The sequence below is a fragment of the Gekko japonicus genome, unplaced genomic scaffold (genome assembly GCF_001447785.1).
Source record: "Gekko japonicus isolate JY-2015 unplaced genomic scaffold, Gekko_japonicus_V1.1 scaffold175, whole genome shotgun sequence".
In the NCBI taxonomy this organism is placed as follows: Eukaryota; Metazoa; Chordata; class Lepidosauria; order Squamata; family Gekkonidae; genus Gekko; species Gekko japonicus.
The window spans coordinates 841993-861853 of NW_015166425.1; the positions used below are offsets into that span (position 1 = coordinate 841993).

Genomic DNA, 19861 nt, shown 5'->3' on the forward strand with positions numbered 1-19861 from the left:
ATCTTAATGTATGGGTTGTTTTTTCTAAAGTAAAACCTCAGTATTTGCCGTGTTGGCACTTTGCGATAAATAAGTGGGTTTTGGGTCGCAGTTTGGGCACTCGGCCTCTAAAAGGTTTGCCATCACTGGCCTAGAGGATCCTGTTACTTGAAGAGAGCCAGGGGATGAGCCTGGGAATCCTCTGCATGCAAAAGCTCTGTGCTCTGTGGCTGATTCCCGGAGCCCCTAGCTACCGCCAGGGACGCCGGCTTCTCAGTGTTCCCCTCATACTAGGCATTCTTCTCACAGGGCAAAATGCTCCCCAGACCTCTGTGGGCTGCTTCACGTCCCCTTGGCACCTTTTCCCTCTGTACAGGTAGCCGATGCTCCCTCAGAGCTCTGGAGTCTTGTGAGCAGAAGTCCTACTTTGTGAGCTCCTGGCATTAAAGTTGTGAGGGAGCGATTGGGCTGCTGCATCAATTAGTTTGCTCTGGAGCCAGCCTTCCGGAGCGGAGACAAAAATGGGCGAGCCGGAGGCTAAAAAACTGTGAGCTAGCTCACACTGACTCAGCTTAGAGGGAACACTGCAGGTAGCAGCCAGCAAAGACAGACTGGTTGAGAGTTCGGCACTCTGCAGGGGCCCCAGTGACCTCTTTTCCCCCAAGGCTCTTCCCTGCCCCCTGTCCTGGAAAGGAGGGCTGCCCCGAGGCGGCCTGCCGACTGTGCTCTACTCACTCAGAATATTCAGGACCGAGTCCTTCCGGAACATCATCAGGTTGCCCATCATCACGTGGCACACGAGCTCCTGGAGCTGCGGAAAGGGAGCAAGAGGAAGCGGGGGGGCTGAGTGAGGAGAACTTGCAGAAGAGAGCCAGGCTAGGGGTGGAGGGGGTCAGAAGGCACAGGAGGCCAAGAAAGATTTTGCCTTTGGTCCTTGTCAGGGAGGACCCCCACCCCCCACCCCGCTCAACTTGCATTGTTTTCCCAGGGCTATTTTTGGGCAGGAACGCACAGGAACGGAGTTCCGGCTGGCTCCCAAGTTGGTCACACCCAGCAGGAACTCATTAGCATAATAGGCCACACCCAACAGCAGGAATTCATTAGGATTGGCTACATTAGGGGTGTGTGGCCTAACATGCAAAGGAGTTCCTGCTACAAAAAAGGCCCTGGGTAAACAGAATAAGAAGCAAAAGGTGGATGTGGCTGGATGCGCACACTTCTGGGAACATGGGGGGGTGGCCTAATATGCCAATGAGTTGTGCTGTCAGGGGTGTGCCCTAATATGCTAATGAGTTCCCGCTGGGCTTTTTCTACCAAAAAGGCCCTGGTTTTCACCCTTATTCCTTCAGCCTTTCCTTTATTAACAATGAGCTCCATTGACCTGAGGTCTTGAGCTGAACGATACCATACATTTAAAACACGGAAACGTTTACAAACAATAAATTTTAAACACTGCATCAGCTATCCAGCTGTCCTCATTGCAGGGATTGGCCAATTAAAAAAATGTAATAACTAAATAGATAGGTAGCATCAAAAGGTATAAAACCCTTCGCGTTGTCGCATTAACTCACTGCAGAGGAGCGTCTTACGGACATCGTAAGAGACGAAGATTTGGCCAGAGCTTGTGCCCCCCCCCCCGGCGTTAACATCAGCCAACGGAAAAGAAACTGCCTGGGGTTGGGTGGCAGGATTAGATCTGCTCAGAATGGGCCAGATCCACAGTTCTCATCACGAGGACCGCTGATTGCAGGATAGCAAAGTGTGATCGGTGGTTTCGGTCATACTGGAGGCACAGGGACAAAGGCGATCAGGGAACGGGATGTTTACAAATCGCCCCCCTCAGTTCAGCGGCGGGCAAAGCCCTTCGGCCTGCAGAATGTAAAGCCACGGTGGTTGCTGGGAGCGATAACATGTTTTAAATGTGCAGGAGGAGTCTACACAGAGTGGGCCACAGATCTGGCCAGACCTCCGTGCTTTGCCACTGTCTCTGTTGCAAGCGAAACATGGTTAAGGGTCTCGGAGGGTCCCTGAAGCAGAATGCAGCGGGGGGGTGGGGTGGTTGAGCAGCGGAACAGACTGCCTCGGGAGGTGGTGGATGCTCCTTCGCTGGATGTTTTCAAGCGGAGGCTGGACTCTCAACCTTTCAGGTATGTTGCCGGGCTGTCTTCCTGCTGTACTCCTGCAGAGAGCAGGGGGCTGGACTGGATGACCTGCGAGGTCCCTTCCAGCTCTGACATTCTATGATTCTACGAAGGGCAGAGGAAACACAAAGGGAATTGAGCTGGGAACATCCAGAGCGTGGCAGGAGCCCAGTGAGGTGGGGCGTCACCAAACGTTTCCCACATGCGATACCATCGCGTTGCCCTCCTTGCCAAAGAAAACCAGCCTGAGAGATCCAGTTCTGCCAAGACCCATGTGGGAAAAACACAGAGGATGGGCAGCAAAACTTGACAGCTGAAGCCAGTGGGGATATATGGGGCGGGGGGAGGAGGAGGGGCTTATCAGGGAAACGATTGGTCTGCGGGCCTCTCCTGGCTCAGGAGCCGTTCTGTGTACGGCTGGGCTGGGCTGGCAAGCGTGCTGCCCGCGACGCCCCCCTCTTCCTCCCTGCCTCTCCGCTTTGGCTATTTTTGGGTTACTCCGCGCTGGTGCCATAGCAACTTATTAGCATTGGCACTGGCAGGCTGTTCTCCAAGTCTCAGGAGACTTTGCCCAGAGCTCCGCTCCGTGCAGGGCCTGGGCCCAAGTGCAAATGACACCCCACCCCAGGGGACTGGGCAGCTTCTTTCAATCTGGGAGGGGGTGGGTTGGCTGAGATTATTCTAGGGAAGGGCATTTGCCCCATGGTGAGAGGCTCTAGAGCAGGGGTGTCAAACATAAAGGCCCTGGGGCTGGATGTGGCCCATCCACGTCTCTTACCCGGCCCGCAAGCAACTGGCAGGAATAGAAATATAAGGCACTCCCTTCTTTTATCCCTTGGGGGATAAAAAACCTAGTCTTGGGTATGATTAAATACATTTGTTGGGGATTTTGCGGGTTCCCCAGTAAATCAATTGCTTGCACGGCTAGGAATCAATTGCTTTTGTTTGTATCTTGGGTAAAAAGTAATTGGGTTTGCCTGTGTCCTTTATAAATTTTATATCTCTGGTACCTGGCGTTATCTTTTATGGTACACACAGCCCGGTCCGACAAAGTGACATTCATGTCAGATGAAGAACAAGAAGAAGAGATTGGATTTATACCCTGCCTTCACTACCCAAAGGTGTCTCAGAGTGTTTTATAATCTCCTTTCCCTTCCCCTCCCCACGACAGACACCCTGTGAGGGAGGTGGGGCTGAGAGAGCTCTTGTCAGAAACGGCTCTTTTTTCAAGAACAGCTCTTATCAGAACTATGGCTTGCCCAAGGTGATCCAGCAGGTGCGAGTGGAGGAGTGGGGAATCAAACCCGGTTCTCCCAGATAAGAGTGTGCGCACTTAACCACTACACCAAACCACTACTGCGCACTTAACCACTACACCAAACTGGCTCTCAGATCCGGCCCTCGTGCACAGGAGCGGAGCTCCGGCAGTAAAGAGCCCACCAGGGGGCGGGCACATGCAACAAGCCCCACCCCCTGCTCCCAGCAGCCCTCAGTCAGAGCAAGAAGCAGCCAGGTAACTTGCAGAGCACCCCCCCGCCCCACCCCCCGGTCCAAAACAGTCTAGTGGAACCTTTAAGACCATGTTTTATTCAGGTACAAGCTCTCTCTCCTCTGCGAGGATCTGCATGTCCCCCCCCCCCAATAGCTAGCAATCCAAAATAGTCCAGTGGAGCCTGAGTGGTGGGTGTTGCCATCTGACACATTTCCGGTGATGTCAGGGGGTGTGGCATATGCAAATAAGTTATGCTAATGAGCTCCTCCACCGCTTTTTCTACGAAATGACCCCTGTGTCTTTGTATATAAACACTCTTTTGTACGCTTGCTTACGTTTTTAACTTTTGGCCCTCAATTAGTTTTCTAAACTTCCTTTGGAGGTTTGTGCTTTGTTGGTTTAGATTCCCCCCCCCCTTACACGCTGACCTGCACAGGGCAGGCGGATCAAGCTGGAAATACACCCCCTACCCCCAGCCCCAGATGGGATAGTTGCTGTACACTCTGAGACCAGCCAAACGGATCCCGCCCCTCCCTTCCGCGCGCACATCTTACCTGAGCCGAGTCAATGACCGCCACGATCATGTTCAACAGCTCCCCGCTCCGCAAGGTCTCGTCTGGAAACTGAGAGCGGGGAGGGACAAGGATAAGAATCCGGCGGAAGAGGCACGCGGTCTCACTGAACTAAGGGCATCGCCGCTTCCCCTCTCCCTCCCCTATTTTGTTTCCCTATTATTTATTTAATTAATTTATATCCTGCCCCCCCCCCACCATAGGGTGGGCTCAGGGCGGCTAACAACATATATATCAATGTATACATTGGAACTCCATGGTACGCATCAATAAGATCAGTTACAATCTCTCCTTTATATATAATTGAATAGTGGGTGCCAAAGTTCTAATTCTAAAAGGCACTCCCTTAGTGTATGGCTGATGGCACTGCTCCTCAGCATATATCGCCACCAATCAGAAGGCAAAGCCCGGGTCCCGCCCACACCACAACTGCTGCAACAACCTGGTCTTTTGCATATGGAAGCTGATTGGACTTCACTCCATTCCACACCTCAAACTCCCCCCCCCCCGCAAGGCAGTTGGAATGTCAGTTGCATATGGAACCTGCTGTATTCTGGTGGTGTGCAGGTCCCAGATTCATGTTTTAAAAGCAGACTGACACTGTTTACCCAAAGCCAGAGCACTCTCCCAGAGCCTCTTTCTAGCTCCCGTTGTATTTATTTCCACAACGGGCCTTATTTCTAGTTACAATATAAAACACGGCAGCTCAGCACATGCTGTAATAAAAGATGGCGACGTTCTATCATTGTTGAGTGGCCGCCTACATCCAGAAGAGGGCAACCAGGATGGAATCCAAGTCTTACGAGGAAAGGCTGAAAGAGTTGGGTGTGTTTATCCTGGGAAAGAGAAAGCTTAGAGGGGACACGATCGCCGTCTTCAAGTATCGGAAGGGCTGTCATGTAGAAGATGGAGCAGATCTATTCTCTCTTGCTCCGGATCGCAAGACTAGATCTAATGGGTGGAAATTACAAGGGAGTCGATACCGGCTAAATATCAGGAGAGACTTCCTAACTGTAAGAGTGGTTGAGCAGTGGAACAGTCTGCCTCGGGAGGTGGTGGATGCTCCTTCGCTGGACGTTTTCAAGCGGAGGCTGGACGACCATCTTTCGGGTATATTGTAGGTATGTAGGGCTATCTTCCGGCTATGCTCCTGCAGAGTGCTGGGGGTTGGACTAGATGACCTGCAAGGTCCCTCTGACATTCTATGATTCTATGAATCCAGGCTCCTGCCAGCCTGTTGGCTGCCCAATCGATGGTGGTGTTGAGTGTAAGGGCCAGGGCAGTGATGGTAAGGCGGCCCCTAACTGAAAGCCTGGCAGAAGAGCTCCGTTTTACAGGCCCTGCGGAACTGCGTGAGGTCCCGCGGGGTTCTGATGTCATCCGGGAGCTCGTTCCAGCAGTGAGGGGCCGCCACAGAAAAGGCCCTGGCTCTTGTTGTGGCCAGCCTGGCCTCTTTAGGGCCCAGGAGAACCAGGCGGTTTTGGGATCCCGATCTTAGTGCTCTCTGGGGCACGTGTGGAGAAAGGCAGTCCCTTAGGTAAGCTATGTCTTATGAAATGTTCTATAAAATGTAAGCATATGACGATGTTTTATCCTGGACAAATCGCAGGACTGTCTAGCTCGGTAACATCTTTTCCGATGGACAGCGACTCTCTAGGACCTCAAGCAGAGATTTGAAAGCCTTCTGGAGGAGTCCCCTCTCTCGACTTGGGCTGTGGCTCAGTGGCAGAGCATCTGCTTGGCAAGCAGAAGGTCCCGGGATCAATCCCCGGCACTTCCAGTGAAAGCGATTAGGTAGGAGGCACTGTTCCCTCTGAGCTGAGTTAGTGTGAGGTAGCTCACAGTTTTTTTTTAGCTTCCGGCTCACACATTTTTGTCTCAGCTCGGGAAGGATGGCTCCAGAGCAAACTAATTTATACAGGAGCCAAATCACCTGCTCACAACTTTAATGCCAGTAGCTCACAAAGTAGAATTTTTGCTCACAGGACTCCACAGCTTAGAGGGAGCATTGGTAGGAGGGGAAGTGAAAGAACTCTGCCCAAGCCCCTGGAGAGCAGCTGCCGGTCTGAGTAGACAATACTGACTTTGCTGGACCTAGGGTCTGATTTAGCATAAAGGAGCTTCATGTGCTGTCTGGAGCAAGTGATGCTCTGTCTTCATGGCGCTTGGGGGGGCCACATCTGAGGGCTTCTGGAGCTCTGGCCACAAAGGTGGATCTCCTGGTGGTGCCTGGGTTTGCTCACTGTGTGACACCGAGTGTTGGACTGGATGAGCCACTGGTCTGATCCAACATGGTCTCGCTTATGTTCTTAAGACCAACGAAGCGTTGGCTGTCTGTCTACCGATCAAAGAAGAAGAAGAAGAGATTGGATTTATACCCCGCCCTTCATTACCCAAAGGAGTCTCAGAGCAGCTTACAATTTCCTTTCCCTTCCCCTCCCCACAACAGACACTCTGGGAGGGAGGTGGGGCTGAGAGAGCTCTGACAGAAACTGCTCTTTTTCAAGAACAGCTCTTATCAGAACTACGGCTTGTCTAAGGTCATCCAGCCAAGTGCAAGTGGAGGAGTGGGGAATCAAACCCGGTTTTCCCAGATTAGAGGCCGCGCACTGAACCACTACATGGAACTGGCTCTCTCAAAGAAGAAGAAGAAGAAGAAGAAGAGATTGGATTTATACCCCGCCCTTCAGTTGGAGTCTCAGAGCGGCTTACAAACTCCTTTCCCTTCCCCTCCCCACAACAGACACCCTGTGAGGTAGGTGGGGCTGAGAGAGCTCTGACACAAACTGCTCTTTTTCAAGGACAGCTGTGCCAGAGCTTGGGACTGACCCAAGGTCACATCAGCAGGTGCAAGTGGAGGAGTGGGGAATCAAACCCGGTTCTCCCAGATTAGAGTCCGCACACTTAACCACTACACCAAACTGGCCTGTCATCCACCCGCCATGCAAAGTCAATACCCCTCCTCAGTGGGACTGCTGCCTTCCTACAGTGAATACTGAGACAGCGTTTAAGCTGGGTTAATTTCCTCCAACGGCTGCCAGTGCCCTGAAGCCACCAGTAACAGCCAGGGAGATCCTGGCAGCCTCTCCGATTCCTGATCAGCCACGTGCTGCTCAGACGAAAACGGCAAAACTGGACGCGGCGTTTCTGGCGGCGCTCGAGCCGAAGCGTAGGAAAGCCGTCAGCCAAAAGGATAAACGCCAAATGGATCATCAGTAGTTATGGAGACTTCTCAAAGGAATGATTTATATCAGAAACCTCTCGTTCGTGTTATCAATCGCCAGCTGCTTTGAGCCTCTCCGAGGGAAAAAAGAGCTGCACGGGTCTTGCAGATGAAATGAACGGTAGAAGTCGAAGCTTTTTTTGTTGCATAATTTATCCTGCTGCGATACAAACCAACCCGCCCAATCGGTAAGGTCCACAGACCAAAACCAAAATCATATACATACAGACGCTGAACTTCCCGTTTTTGAGATACCACTAGGGATTGCCACAATAGATCGATGCTGCATGGAATGGTTAACGGCGAAAAAACGTTTGGTAGAAAAGCTAGCTTGCCCCATTTCTCACGGGCCGAGTCAAGAACGCGCCCCCCCCCGGGCGTGCCCCTTTTGAGCAGCAGGGGGCGCAACAGCCTGAGCATAGCTGGCAAAAGAGATGGATGGCGCAGAATGAGCTAGGGCAGTCCAGGGCAGAGAAACCGGAAGCCAAAACCAATTTGCTTGTTAGCTTGTTTGGTGCGGGTGTTTTTTTTTTGCTGTCGAACATGCATAAAAGCCTGACGCCTGCCACTCTGTTCAAAATTAGAACAGAGGCAAAAGCCAAGCAAGTAAAATAAAATAAGATTAAGGCTTGGCAAGGAACCCCTGTTCTGTATGGAAGACATTACTCTTCGCGCGCCAAGGACATGACCAGGCGGGATATTTTTGTAAAACGGCTCTGGCTGGAACGGGCAAGAAGGGCTGGCTGGAAAGGACTGAGGCAGCGGAGCTCAGCTTCAGGGCAGGGCCCAAATGAAGGCTAAGAATATAAGAGCATACGAAGAGCCCTGCTGGGTGAGACCAGTGAGGGCCCATCTAGCCCAGCATCCTGCCTCACACAGTGGCCTCAGCCAGTTCCTCTGGAAGACCCAACAACAGGGCAGAGAGGCCGAGGCCTTCCCCTCATAAGGACATCAGAATAGCCCTGCTGGATCAGACCAGTGAAGGTCCATCTAGTCCAGCATCCTGTCTCACACAGTGGCCTCAACCAGTTCCTCTGGAGGGCCAACAACAGGGCATAGAGGCCAAGGCCTTCCCCTCATAAGAACACCAGAACAGCCCTGCTGGGTCAGACCAGTGAGGGTCCATCTAGTCCCGCATCCTGTCTCACACAGTGGCCTCAACCAGTTCCTCTGGAGGGCCAGCAACAGGGCAGAGGGGCCGAGGCCTTCCCCTCAGAAGAACATCAGAAGAGCCCTGCTGGGTCAGACCAGTGAGGATCCGTCTAGTCCCGCATCCTGCCTCACACAGTGGCCTCAACCAGTTCCTCTGGAGGGCCAGCAACAGGGCAGAGGGGCCGAGGCCTTCCCCTCACAAGAACATCAGAAGAGCCCTGCTGGGTCAGACCAGTGAGGGTCCGTCTAGTCCCGCATCCTGCCTCACACAGTGGCCTCAACCAGTTCCTCTGGATGTTTGGCAACGGGGCATAGAGGCCATCATGCCAAGCAGATATTCTACATGCCAAGCAGAGTGACGAGGATGATCGGGGGCCTGGAGACCAAGAAGCCCTGGGAGGAAAGACTTAGGGAATTGGGAATGTTCAGTCTGGAGAAGAGGAGGCTGAGGTGGGGACATGAGGGCTCTCTCTAAGTCTTTGAAGGGCTGTCACTTAGAGGAGGGTGGGGACCTGTTTCTGTAGGCAGTAGAGTGCAGGCCTCGTAATCATGGGTTTAAATTAAGGGCGGGATCTTAGGCTGGATCTTAGGGAAAACTTTTTTACAGTAAGAATAGTTCAGCAGTGGAATGGGCTGCCTAGGGAGGTGGTGAGCTCCCCCTCCCTGGCAGTCTTGAAGCAGGGTCTGGACAAACCCTTGTCAGGGACGCTCTAGGCTGATCCTGCACTGAGCAGGGGGGTTGGACTAGATGGCTTCTATGGCCCCTTCCAGCTCTGTGATTCTAGGCCTCTACCACTATGCCACGGCCCCTCTCTGTAATAAGCTACCTCCCTTTCTGACTGTTGCTACCATCCCAGGCTTGCTGGATCAGGCTTCAGTGGACTATTGCAACCTTTGGCGAATCAGCGAATTAAGAGATCAGAGACAAGCTCCCATGATGGGCTGGCGGTTGTACGGGCAGCGCTGCGTCTTGCACCAAGCTAAGTGCCGCGACAGCCAAGCTTTGCTAAACGGGAGGAGCATGGTTGGGCAAGGCCTCCCTGCGAAGAGACTCGCCCCCTTGGCCGGCCTGACCCTCGGGAGTGACGGAATCAGCACAGGCCGCTCTCCTCCCGGTCCTCGCCAGGTCCAGGGATGGAGCCGGGCCCGGCAGCCGTTATGCTGCGGCTCATTGAGAATGTGAGGATACGGGCCAAGCTCCTGGGAGAGGAAGCGAAGGGGTGGCCTCAAAGGAGAGACCCCGATCCCCACGCCAGAGACAGGAAGTAGCCAGTGCTGCCCAGTTTGAATCAGAAGCCCCTGGAGAGCACGTGCCAGCCAAGTGCCTCCCCCCCCCCCCCCCGGCAAACTCGCCAGCTGGCCGACAAACCACTCCTCTGCCGGCTGCCAAATCGATTCTAGCGAGTGAACGAGCACAGAGGCGGGGACGCGGTCATGGCAGAAGGGAAACACAGCGGGGAAGTCTGCCCGCTAGTACTGATTTTATTGGGTTTCCAACCCCAAACTCTAAAAGAGGCTTCCGGCAACTGAGAGATAAATTAAAATTTAGAAGATGCCTACGGAGGGGCTGGGGAATGGCGTGATGGAGAGGCCCCTGCCTGCTGATGGGCGATGACTGCCATGGGGGGGGGGGGGCCTCGTGGGGGGGTCGGGGGGTGGAGACAGAGAAGGATTCTCTGCCTCCAAGAGGAATAATCCCCTTTTGGACAGGGATGTCAAATGTGGCTTAGGATGCCCAAAAGGGCATTTAAAAAGTAAAGGTTCCCTTGCTCGAAAGCCAGTCGAGTCCGACTCTAGGGTTGCGGTGCTCATCTCCGTTTCAAAGCCGAAGAGCCAGCGCTGTCCGAAGACGTTTCCGTGGTCATGTGGCCGGCATGACTAAACACCAAGGCGAACGGAACGCTGTCACCTTCCCACCGAAGTGGTCCCTATTTATCTACTTGCAATTTCTTGCTTTCGAACTGCTAGGTTGGCAGGAGCTGGAACTAGAGATGGGAGCTCACTCCGTCATGCGGCACGCTCGGGTCTCGAACTGCTGAACTACTGACCTTCCACAGCCTGCAGTTCAGCGTCTTAACCACTTGAGCCACCACAGCTCCAACAGGGCATTTAGGGCCCCCCAAAATATGGCTTATTAGTATTAGTATTATTCAGATTTATTAGTCGCCTTTCTACCTTGCGGAACTCAGGCTGCCTTACAATGTAAACAAAACAACAATGATAAAAAATTGCATAGAAGACTGTGATTTAAAATCAGAGTTAGAACCCCTGATATATAAAAAACTCAATTAGTCAGATGTAGTCAATTGGCTCCTACAGATTGAAAGTGTGGGGGTCAGGTGTACCTCCCCGGGGATGTTATTCTATAACAGGGGTGGCCAAACTGTGGCTCGGGAGCCACATGCGGCTCTTTCACACATATTGTGCGGCTCCTGGCAGGGCAGCTGGGGAAGCAAAGGGGGGTTATACTTTTTCTCCCTCCCTCCCTCCCATTTATTTGCTTTCTTTGTTTCTCTCTCTCTCTCTTTCCTCCCTTTCTTTCCACCTCTATCATTCTTTCTTTCCACCTCTCTCTTTCTCTCTCCCTCTTAGACAAGTAAATATCATTAGCAAACAAATAAATATCATTGTACAAACAAATATCATTATCAATATCTGTTTTGGCCCCCTTTGGTTTTTATTTTTTGGCAGTCACATTTAATGTTAATAAAAAGCAAATTTGCGTCTATATTTTTAATAAAAATGTGTAATATCTGTTCATGTCTTGCGGCTCTCAGACATCTGACGTTTCTTCTGTGCGGCTCTTACGCTGAGCAGGTTTGGCCACCCTCCAGCCGCACCGGAGAGAACTGGAAGAAGTCGCCCACTTGCCGGATAAATGAACGATCGGAGCTGGGAGGGTACCTGGTAGGGCTTCCCCCACCCCAGATGTACTGTGGCCATAGTTAGGGTTTCTGGATAGGTCTCTGCACCATGCACCGTGTAAGTCGCTCAGAGCCCTTCGGGGGTGAGCGGGGTACAAAATGAAAGTATAAATAAATAAATAAGTAATCATGGGGCTGCCTCCGAAAAGGCCCTTCTCTTGTGTGATGACCTCTGATTCATGGGACAGTCGGGAGAGCCTCTTCCTGTGATCTTGATTTCCGGGCAGGCCTCCGGAAAACTTGCTAATATTTTTTACAACTGAGTCATGGCCAAGTGTTACTTCTTTGCTGGGCCTCTCTCACCTGGGGTAGGTGGATGGGGGATAAAAATACTGTCCTACCTAAGAACATAAGAGAAGTCATATTGGAGCATGCCAATGGCTCATCCCATCCAACACTCTGTGTCACACAGTGGCCAAAAACCAGGTGCCATCAGGAGGTCCAGCAGCGGGGCCAGAACTCCAGAAGCCCTCCCACTCTTGCCCCCCCCCCAAGCACCAAGAATACAGAGCATCACTTGCCCCAGACATACCGTTCCATCTATACCTTACGGCTAATAGCTACTGATGGACCTCTGCTCCATTTTTATCCAGTCCCCTCTTGAAGCTGTCCATGCTTGTAGCTGCCACCACTACTTCCTGTGGCTGTGAATTCCACATTAATTATTCTCTGGCAGAAGAAGGACTTCCTTTGATCTGTTCTAACCTGACTGCTCATTCATTTCATGAGCTCTTATATTGTGAGGAAGGGAGAAAAGTACTTCTTTCTCTACCTTCTCTATCCCACACATGATTTGGGAGCCAGTTTGGTGTAGTGGTTAGTGTGCAGCCTCTAATCTGGGAGAACCGGGTTTGATTCCCCACTCCTCCACTTGCACCTGGCTGGATGACCTTGGGTGAGCCGTAGCTCTGATAAGAGCTGTTCTTGAAAAAGAGACGTTTCTGTCAAGAGCTCTCTCAGCCCCACCTGCCTCACAGCAAGGGTGTCTGTTGTGGGGAGGGGGAAGGGAAAGGAGTTTGTAAGCCGCTCTGAGACTCCTTTGGGTAGTGAAGGGCGGGGTATAAATCCAATCTCTTCTTCTCTTCTTCTTCTTCAAGAGCAGTTTCTGTCAAGAGCTCTCTCAGCCCCACCTCCCTCACAGGGTGTCTGTTGTGGGGAGGGGAAGGGAAAGGAGTTTGTAAGCCGCTCTGAGACACCTTTGGGTAGTGAAGGGCGGGGTATAAATCCAATCTCCTCTCTTCTTCTTCTTCTTCTTTTGTAAACCACTGTCATGTCACCCCTCAGTTGTCGTTTCTCCAAGCCAAAAAGCCCTCACCTCTTTAGCCTTTCTTCGTAGGGAAGCTGTTCTATCCCCCCTTCATAATTTTGGTTAACCTCTTCTGCACCTTGTACAATGCCATGATATCTTTTTTGAAGTGCGGTGACCAGAACTGTCTCACCTAGCAGGATCGTTGTGGCGACTGACAAAACTCAGCTACGGAAGCCCTTTGAATAATCCCCAGTGTCACAAAAATGCCAATATTCTAACCCTGTGGTGTTTTTCGGCCATGTTAAGCGGAGGCCTTCTAGGGTGGAAGGCAGCTCTGGCCGCCCTCTCGCTCAGGATCCCCCCCCCTCAAAGCCCCCCTGACACCCCCCCCCAGTCCTCACCTCAGTGTAGATGGAAGGCGTGAGGTAGCAGAGCAGCCGGACGTCATCCTCCTGGCAGGCCTTCATGTCCATCATCAGGCAGGTGTGCAGGTCGCCCAGCTGGGTGGCCTGGGCAAACGACTCGTACAGATTCATCTTCCCGGCCGCGGCTTTGCTGTGGAACAGCACGAGGCCCGGTCAGCCGGCGGAAGAGCCCGTCTCTCCCAACGGACGACCCAGGCACCCGAGGCAACGGCACGCTCGCCAGCTGTTATCTGTTTGCGGTATGCATTGACTGACTATAATTACTTGGGGTGCTCGTTCTGCCACAAGTGGGCACGCGGGCTTTGGGTGGCGCCTGGCCCTCGGTTTGCCCGTTTGAGCGCAACGAGGCTGAGGGCCTTTTCCATCGTGGCCCCGACCAGTGTTCCCTCTAAGCTGAGTTAGTGCGAGCTAGCTCACAGTTTTTTTTTAGCCTCCGGCTCACACGTTGTTTCCTTAGCTCAGGAAGGAGGGCTCCAGAGGAAACTGATTTATGCAGCAGCCAGATTGCTCGCTCACAACTTTCATGCCAGTGGCTCACAAAGTAAAATTTTTGCTCACAGGACTCTACCACTTAAGGGAAGCATTGGCCCCGACTTGGTGGAATGCTCTGCCTGGGGAAACTCACGCCCTGCAGGACCTGTTGCATCCCACAGGGCACGTAAGACGAGAGTTATTCCGCCAGACGTCCCGCTGATGTAATATTGGCGGGACTCAACCCTCAACGCTGTTGATTTTTTAAAATCACAGATGTGCCACGTTTGCTGTCTCCAACGTTCCCTCTAAGCTGAGTGAGTGTGAGCTAGCTCACAGTTTTGTGGCCTCCGGCTCACACATTTCTGTCTCGGCTCAGGAAGGAGGGCTTCGGAGCAAACTCATTGATGCAGTAGCCAAATCGCTGACTCACAGCTTTCATGCCGGTCACTCACAAAGTCGAACTTTTGGTCACGAGACTCCACGGCTTAGAGGGAGCCTTAGCTGTGTCCTGAGCTTTTAACTGGGTTTTATTGAAATCACGGCTTCATTACTGCGATTGTTACTGTAGTGTTATGTGAATAGCCGCCCCGAGGCCCCATTCTGGGGAGGGGTGAGATAAACTCTAATAAATACACACTCACATAATACCAATTTTCATGCGTTGAATCTGCACTCGACTCAGATCTAATATTCTATAGCTTGTTTCAGATTTCTGAAGCCCTAGTCCTGGCACCCTTCTGATTGGAGGTCTCGTCCTATTGACGTCATCAACTTACACAGTGTAGATTCAGGTGGGGTCGCCGTGTTGGTCTGAAGCAGCCGAACAAAGTTTGGGTCCAGTGGCACCTTGAAGACCCGCAAAGTTTATTCTGGGTGTAAGCTTTCGTGTGTAGGCACGCTTCTCCAGTGCGTTCACACTTTTTTTTGTGCACACACAGAAAAGCTTATGCCCAGGGTAAAACTTTGTTGATCTTAAAAGGTGCAACTGGACTCAAAACTTTGTCACACTGTGTAGGCTGCCTTGAGGTTCAGTGGGAAAGGTGGACGGCAGATATAGTAAACAAACACATAAATAGTGGGCATCGCCGTATAACGTGACAATGACTGGCCAGATTCCAGCATCTGCACGCATCTGGCCAACTTCTTAGTCCCAGAAAGGTCATCATATTCCCTGCTGTGTAGCAAACTCCCATATTATTATTTAAAAATTTTGAGTGGCTTATTCCTTGGCCACCTGCTCTCACCTGGCTTTTAAGTAGTAGAGGAGGTGGTAGCCGATTTTGGGCTGCTTCTGATAGAGCTCAGACAAAAGATCCAGCAGGACAGAAAAGCTGCTGTTGTCTTCCTGCATCTGGCAGAGGTTCCTGAAAGGGGAGGGGGGAAGGAGAAGGGAGAAAAAGAAGAGACTGAAGCCACCTTGGCTTAGGGTCAGACCTACTGCTCCAGTGGAGGGCGTGGTGCTTCTGGCCTAGGTTAAGCGTTTGGAGGGAGCTGCCCTTGGCGCATGAGCTTGGGGTTTCAAACCCCTACCCCCCCCGGCACACACAGGTTGCACCACCTAGAAACTTCCCCTTGCGAGAGTCCTTCTAAACCAGGGGTAGCCAAACTGCTCCTGTAAAGCAGAGCAGAGATGTTTGCTGGACTGAGAACTGTCAAGACAGCTTTCCAGTGGGAATATTGTATTTTGGCAAAATTGACCAATAAATTATTTCAATCAGGTAGAGAAAGAGGTACTTTTCTCCCTTTCTCACAATACAAGAACTCGTGGGCACTCCATAAAATTGCTGAGCGGTCGGGTTAGAACAGATAAAAGGAAGTCCTTCTTCACCCAAAGAGTGATTAATACATGGAATCCACTGCCACAGGAAGTGGTGGCGGCTACAAGCATGGACGGCTTCAAAAGGGAATTAGATAAGCATATGGAGCAGAGGTCCATCAGTGGCTATTAGCCACAAGGTATAGATAGGGGCTTTGGGGCAAGTGATGCTCTGTCTTCTTGGTGCTTGGGGGGGGGTCAACAGTGGGATGGCTTCTAATGTCCTGGCCCCACTGGTGAACCTCCTGATGGCACTGGTATTTCTGGCCACTGTATGATACAGAGTGTTGGGCTGGATGGGCATTTGGCCTGATCCAACATTGGCGTTTCTTATGTTCTTATGGTCTTAATCTGGAGGGGTTAGCTGCATTAGTCCGTTGCTGCAAAACAGTAAAATAACCAGTAGCACCTTTAAGGCTAACAAACTTTATTGCAGCATAAGCTTTCGAGAAACACAGCTCTCTCTGTCAGATGCATCTGATAAAGAGAGCTGTGTTTCTCAAAAGCTTATGCTACAATAAAGTTTGCTAGTCTTAAAGGTGCTATTTGTCTTATTTTTTGTTTCAATCTGAACATCATTTAAGTCATTCTAATTTTGTAACCATTTGGTTCCCCATTCTAGAATATTTGGTTCAACAAGAAGTTAAAGACCTTCAGTTATGGCAAATGAAATTGCTTCTGTGGTATGTAGTAGTTATATTATTAAATTTTTGAATTATAGTCCTTTGAACTTGAAGGAAAAATTGTGAAAAATTGGTAAAGTTAATAAACTGCAATGTTATAACATGCCCACCAAGTACTGTATATTTTTTTTGTTTCTTCTGGTTGTTGTTGAATAAAGTTAAAGATTGTTTAGGAAAAAAAGATGGCTTTCAGAGGGGTGGAAGGACCTGGCTGGATGACCTTGGGCAAGCCGTAGCTCTGATAAGAGCTGTTCTTGAAAAAGAGCAGTTTCTGTCAGAGCTCTCTCAGCCCCACCTGCCTCACAGCAAGGGTGTCTGTTGTGGGGAGGGGAAGGGAAAGGAGTTTGTAAGCCGCTCTGAGACTCCTTCGGGTAGTGAAAGGCGGGGGATAAATCCAAACTCTTTTTCTTCTTCCTTCCTCTGGCTCTCTTGGGGGGCGGGGGGAGAATATCCCAGCGCCTGAACTTACTTACTTACTGCCTAGCTGGTGGGAAGAAAGAACTGCAAGGCCAGGGTTAAATATGTATATTTACAATCTATGGTTTGCCAGAACATTTGGAGGCTTAAACTTGACTTAGGACAAACCCGGGTTTGGTGTGACATTGGAACTGAGTCAAAGGGGGATCGGGGCCCTTCGCTCCTCAGGCTGGGCAGCTGGCTCCACTGTGGAGCTTTGGATATAGGCAGGAAGGCACAAGACTTACCTAAATATTAGGTAAAGCGGCTTCCCCACGGATTCCTCCAGAGACCTGCAGGGAAGTAAAACAGCCAGAGGCAACAAAATCACGCTTGGGACCACAACCCAGAGAGCAAAAACTCAGCAAAGCGACGAGAAAGATTGTGCAAATGTAACACAGGCAAAGTCAATGCATTTCAACCTTTTTAACGCCTTCAGGTCAAACTTTCCACATGGGCTTGTCTCCCATACAAACTGTGCCCTTGCAATGGCTTCCAGGGCACGTTTGGGGTAACACAACGGCTTTTATGCCTAGCCCTCATTGAGGCAATCAACCGGTGTCTGAACCGCACCATTTTAGAATGTTGTGGGAAGGGAAAAGGGGAAGGGACGATCACACACAAAAAAGGTCTTCTGTGCATGCGGAAATCTAGCACGTCAAAGAAGACAGGGCAAAGGATGAGATGGTTAGACAGTGTCATAGATGCAACGAACATGAAATTGAACCAACTTCAGAGGACGGCAGAAGATGGGAGGCCTGGCATGATTTGGTCCATGGGGTCGTGAAGAGTCGGACTCAACTGTGCGACTGAACAACAACATGGAGCAGAGGTCCATCAGTGGCTATGAGCCACAAGGTCTAGATAGGGACTCTTGGTCTGGGGCCAGTGATGTTCTGTATTCTTGGTGCTTGGGGGGGGGGGGGCAACAGTGGGAAGGCTCCTAGTGTCCTGGCCCCACTGCTGGAGCTCCTGATGGCACCGGGTATTTTTGGCCACTGTGTGACCCAGAGTGTTGGACTGGATGGGCCATTGGCCTGATCCAACACTGGCTTCTCTTATGTTCTTATGTTTTTAAGTGTGCATGCACCGGAAAGCTTATACCCAGAATTAAGCCTGTTGGTCTTAAAGATACCACTGGACCCCAACTTTGTTCTCTAAGTGACTGTGTGAGCTGTCTGAAGTGATACAGGCCAGACGTAGGCTGACTGCCCCAATGAGAACCAGGGCCTAGGACAGATGCTATTGAACCTCTCCACCTGGGAGACGCCTTTAACGCCCGGGTAGTAGCCTGGGATGAATTGAGCTGCAAATACCTCTCAGGAAGTCACCCAACAGGAAGAGGAGGAGCCAGAGGTACGGCCTCGCTGGCGGGGGGAGGCCTTCCGTCCTGCAAACTCTCACGGAGCACTGGAGGACAGGGGCAGGGAGCAGCAAGGGAAAGGAGGAGACCTTTCGTGGGGTGGGGTGGAAGTGAAGAACGGCCTCTGTGCTTACAAGAAGGATCCGCTCCGCTGCTAAGTGACCTCAACTCAGTCTGTGTGCAAAGGGTGAAAACGCATGGCATCTGTGCTCTTCTCCACAACCCAGCTGAGGGTCTGGGCTTTGGGACCGAAGCCCACTGCCCTAGCGGACACCGGCAAGAGACTCAGCCCTTGCTGCTGTTGTGATGGCTGATAATTAGGATCTCTGATCGACTGTACTCTGAAGGACACTCCCCCCCCCACCAGGGTACAGAGATCAGCGATATAAGAGAATGGCGAGCGGGAATGACCAGAGAGGCTCCTTACTCTTCGGTGATCTCTTCTGGTAGTACCTCCCCGCGGAAGTGAGCCTTGAAGAGTTCCTGCAGACAGGACGCGAGGACCGACAGCTGCTCCTGGTCAAAATCCTCCTGCAGAAGATGGGAGTGAGACATGGAGGGGGTTCATGCTCTGCGGGAGGGCTGACGGCTCCCGGGTGGCACAGAGCCTGGAGCCTCTGCAAAACTCACCTCCCTCCCCTTGGGAACAGCACTGATTTACGCAGGACCCTGCCCACCGATTGAGAAGGAAGAGGGCACCCGCGAAAGCCGTGTTGAGCCGTGGGTGCAGCGGTTTCCGCGTAAACAAAGCCGTGGCACTCAGAGGATGGGTTGGGGGGGGGTGGACGTCAGGAGCTGCAGACATGCTTTTAAGGCCTGTTATCTGTTGAACGGGGCCTGTTCGGTGTTGGCACCGAGTTTTTGTAACACCTAACACAAAGGCCTCCCTTGGAGTCCAGGTAGGGTCGCCTGGTGGGAGCAGAGAATTCCTTAATTTAGCGGGCTCCTGCCTGCTGCCGGCTAGCTGGCCGGGAGAAGGGAACACACACAGAAACGTTGCATGCAACACGCCTGCGTCACCCAGAAGTAACGTCAGCGACATCGGTGGTGTGTGTGTGTTTGCTTTTGGGCAAAACTCTATGGTTTGATACCGATTTTACCATAGAGTTTAGCCGAAAATCCAGAGCATTGCTCCCTGTGCGTTGTCGTCACTTCTGGGTGATGCAGGCATGTAGGGTGCAACATCACTGTTTTGGGGTGGGTGGGGGCGACATCCCTCTCCACTCCCGGAACATCTCCCCCCCCCACCCCAAATCCCCTGCTGGTGGGCGAAAAGGACCTGGCGACCCTCTGTCCATGTGATTATTGCTCTAGCTCCAGGCAAGGCCCATTCTTTCTAGCTGAATGGTCCTTTAAAGCACACTCTGGTTGACGTTTTGCAGCCGCTTCCAAACTTGGTGTTTTGTTTTTTAAGTTTCGGGTGTGTAGCCCTGTCAGTCTGCCGCAGACAAGCAAGACTCGAGTACCACAGCCCTTTAAAGACCAACAAGGTTTCCAGGGAATATTTTGTTGATTTTTTAAGGTGCTGCAGGACTCCAACCTTGCTGTACTTTGGTTTTTTTGGTGTGTGTCTGCTATGGCTTTGTAACTTACTGATTTGTTTTGGGGATTTGCATTAGCAAGCCGCTATGAAGACTGGCAGCAGGAAAGAAGAGGAGGAGACTGGATTTATACTTCACTACCCGAAGGAGTCTCAGAGCGGCTTACAATCCCTTTCCCTCCCCTTCCCCACAACAGACACCCTGTGAGGTAGGTGGGGCTGAGAGAGCCCTTTCGAGGACTGCTCCTGAGAGAACAGCTCTGAGAGAACTTGTGACTGACCCAAGGTCACGCTAGCAGCTGCATGTGGAGGAGTGGGGAATCAAACCCGGTTCTCCCAGATTAGAGTCCGCACGCTCTGAACGGCTACACC

General features: G+C 51.7%; 1 protein-coding gene across 1 annotated transcript in view; it reads right to left on the minus strand.

Annotated features, from left to right (window-relative positions):
- The window catches only part of INTS3 (integrator complex subunit 3), a 200043-nt gene that overhangs the window by 25654 nt on the left and 154528 nt on the right, over positions 1 to 19861 (minus strand). Inside the window, exons 18-23 of the mRNA XM_015411750.1 lie at positions 18377 to 18480; positions 16835 to 16879; positions 14876 to 14995; positions 13134 to 13287; positions 4167 to 4235; positions 715 to 790 (exon numbers count right to left, since the gene is read on the minus strand). Coding sequence (XP_015267236.1) covers positions 715 to 790; positions 4167 to 4235; positions 13134 to 13287; positions 14876 to 14995; positions 16835 to 16879; positions 18377 to 18480 — 568 coding nt within the window. The remainder of the gene's footprint in view (positions 1 to 714; positions 791 to 4166; positions 4236 to 13133; positions 13288 to 14875; positions 14996 to 16834; positions 16880 to 18376; positions 18481 to 19861) is intronic.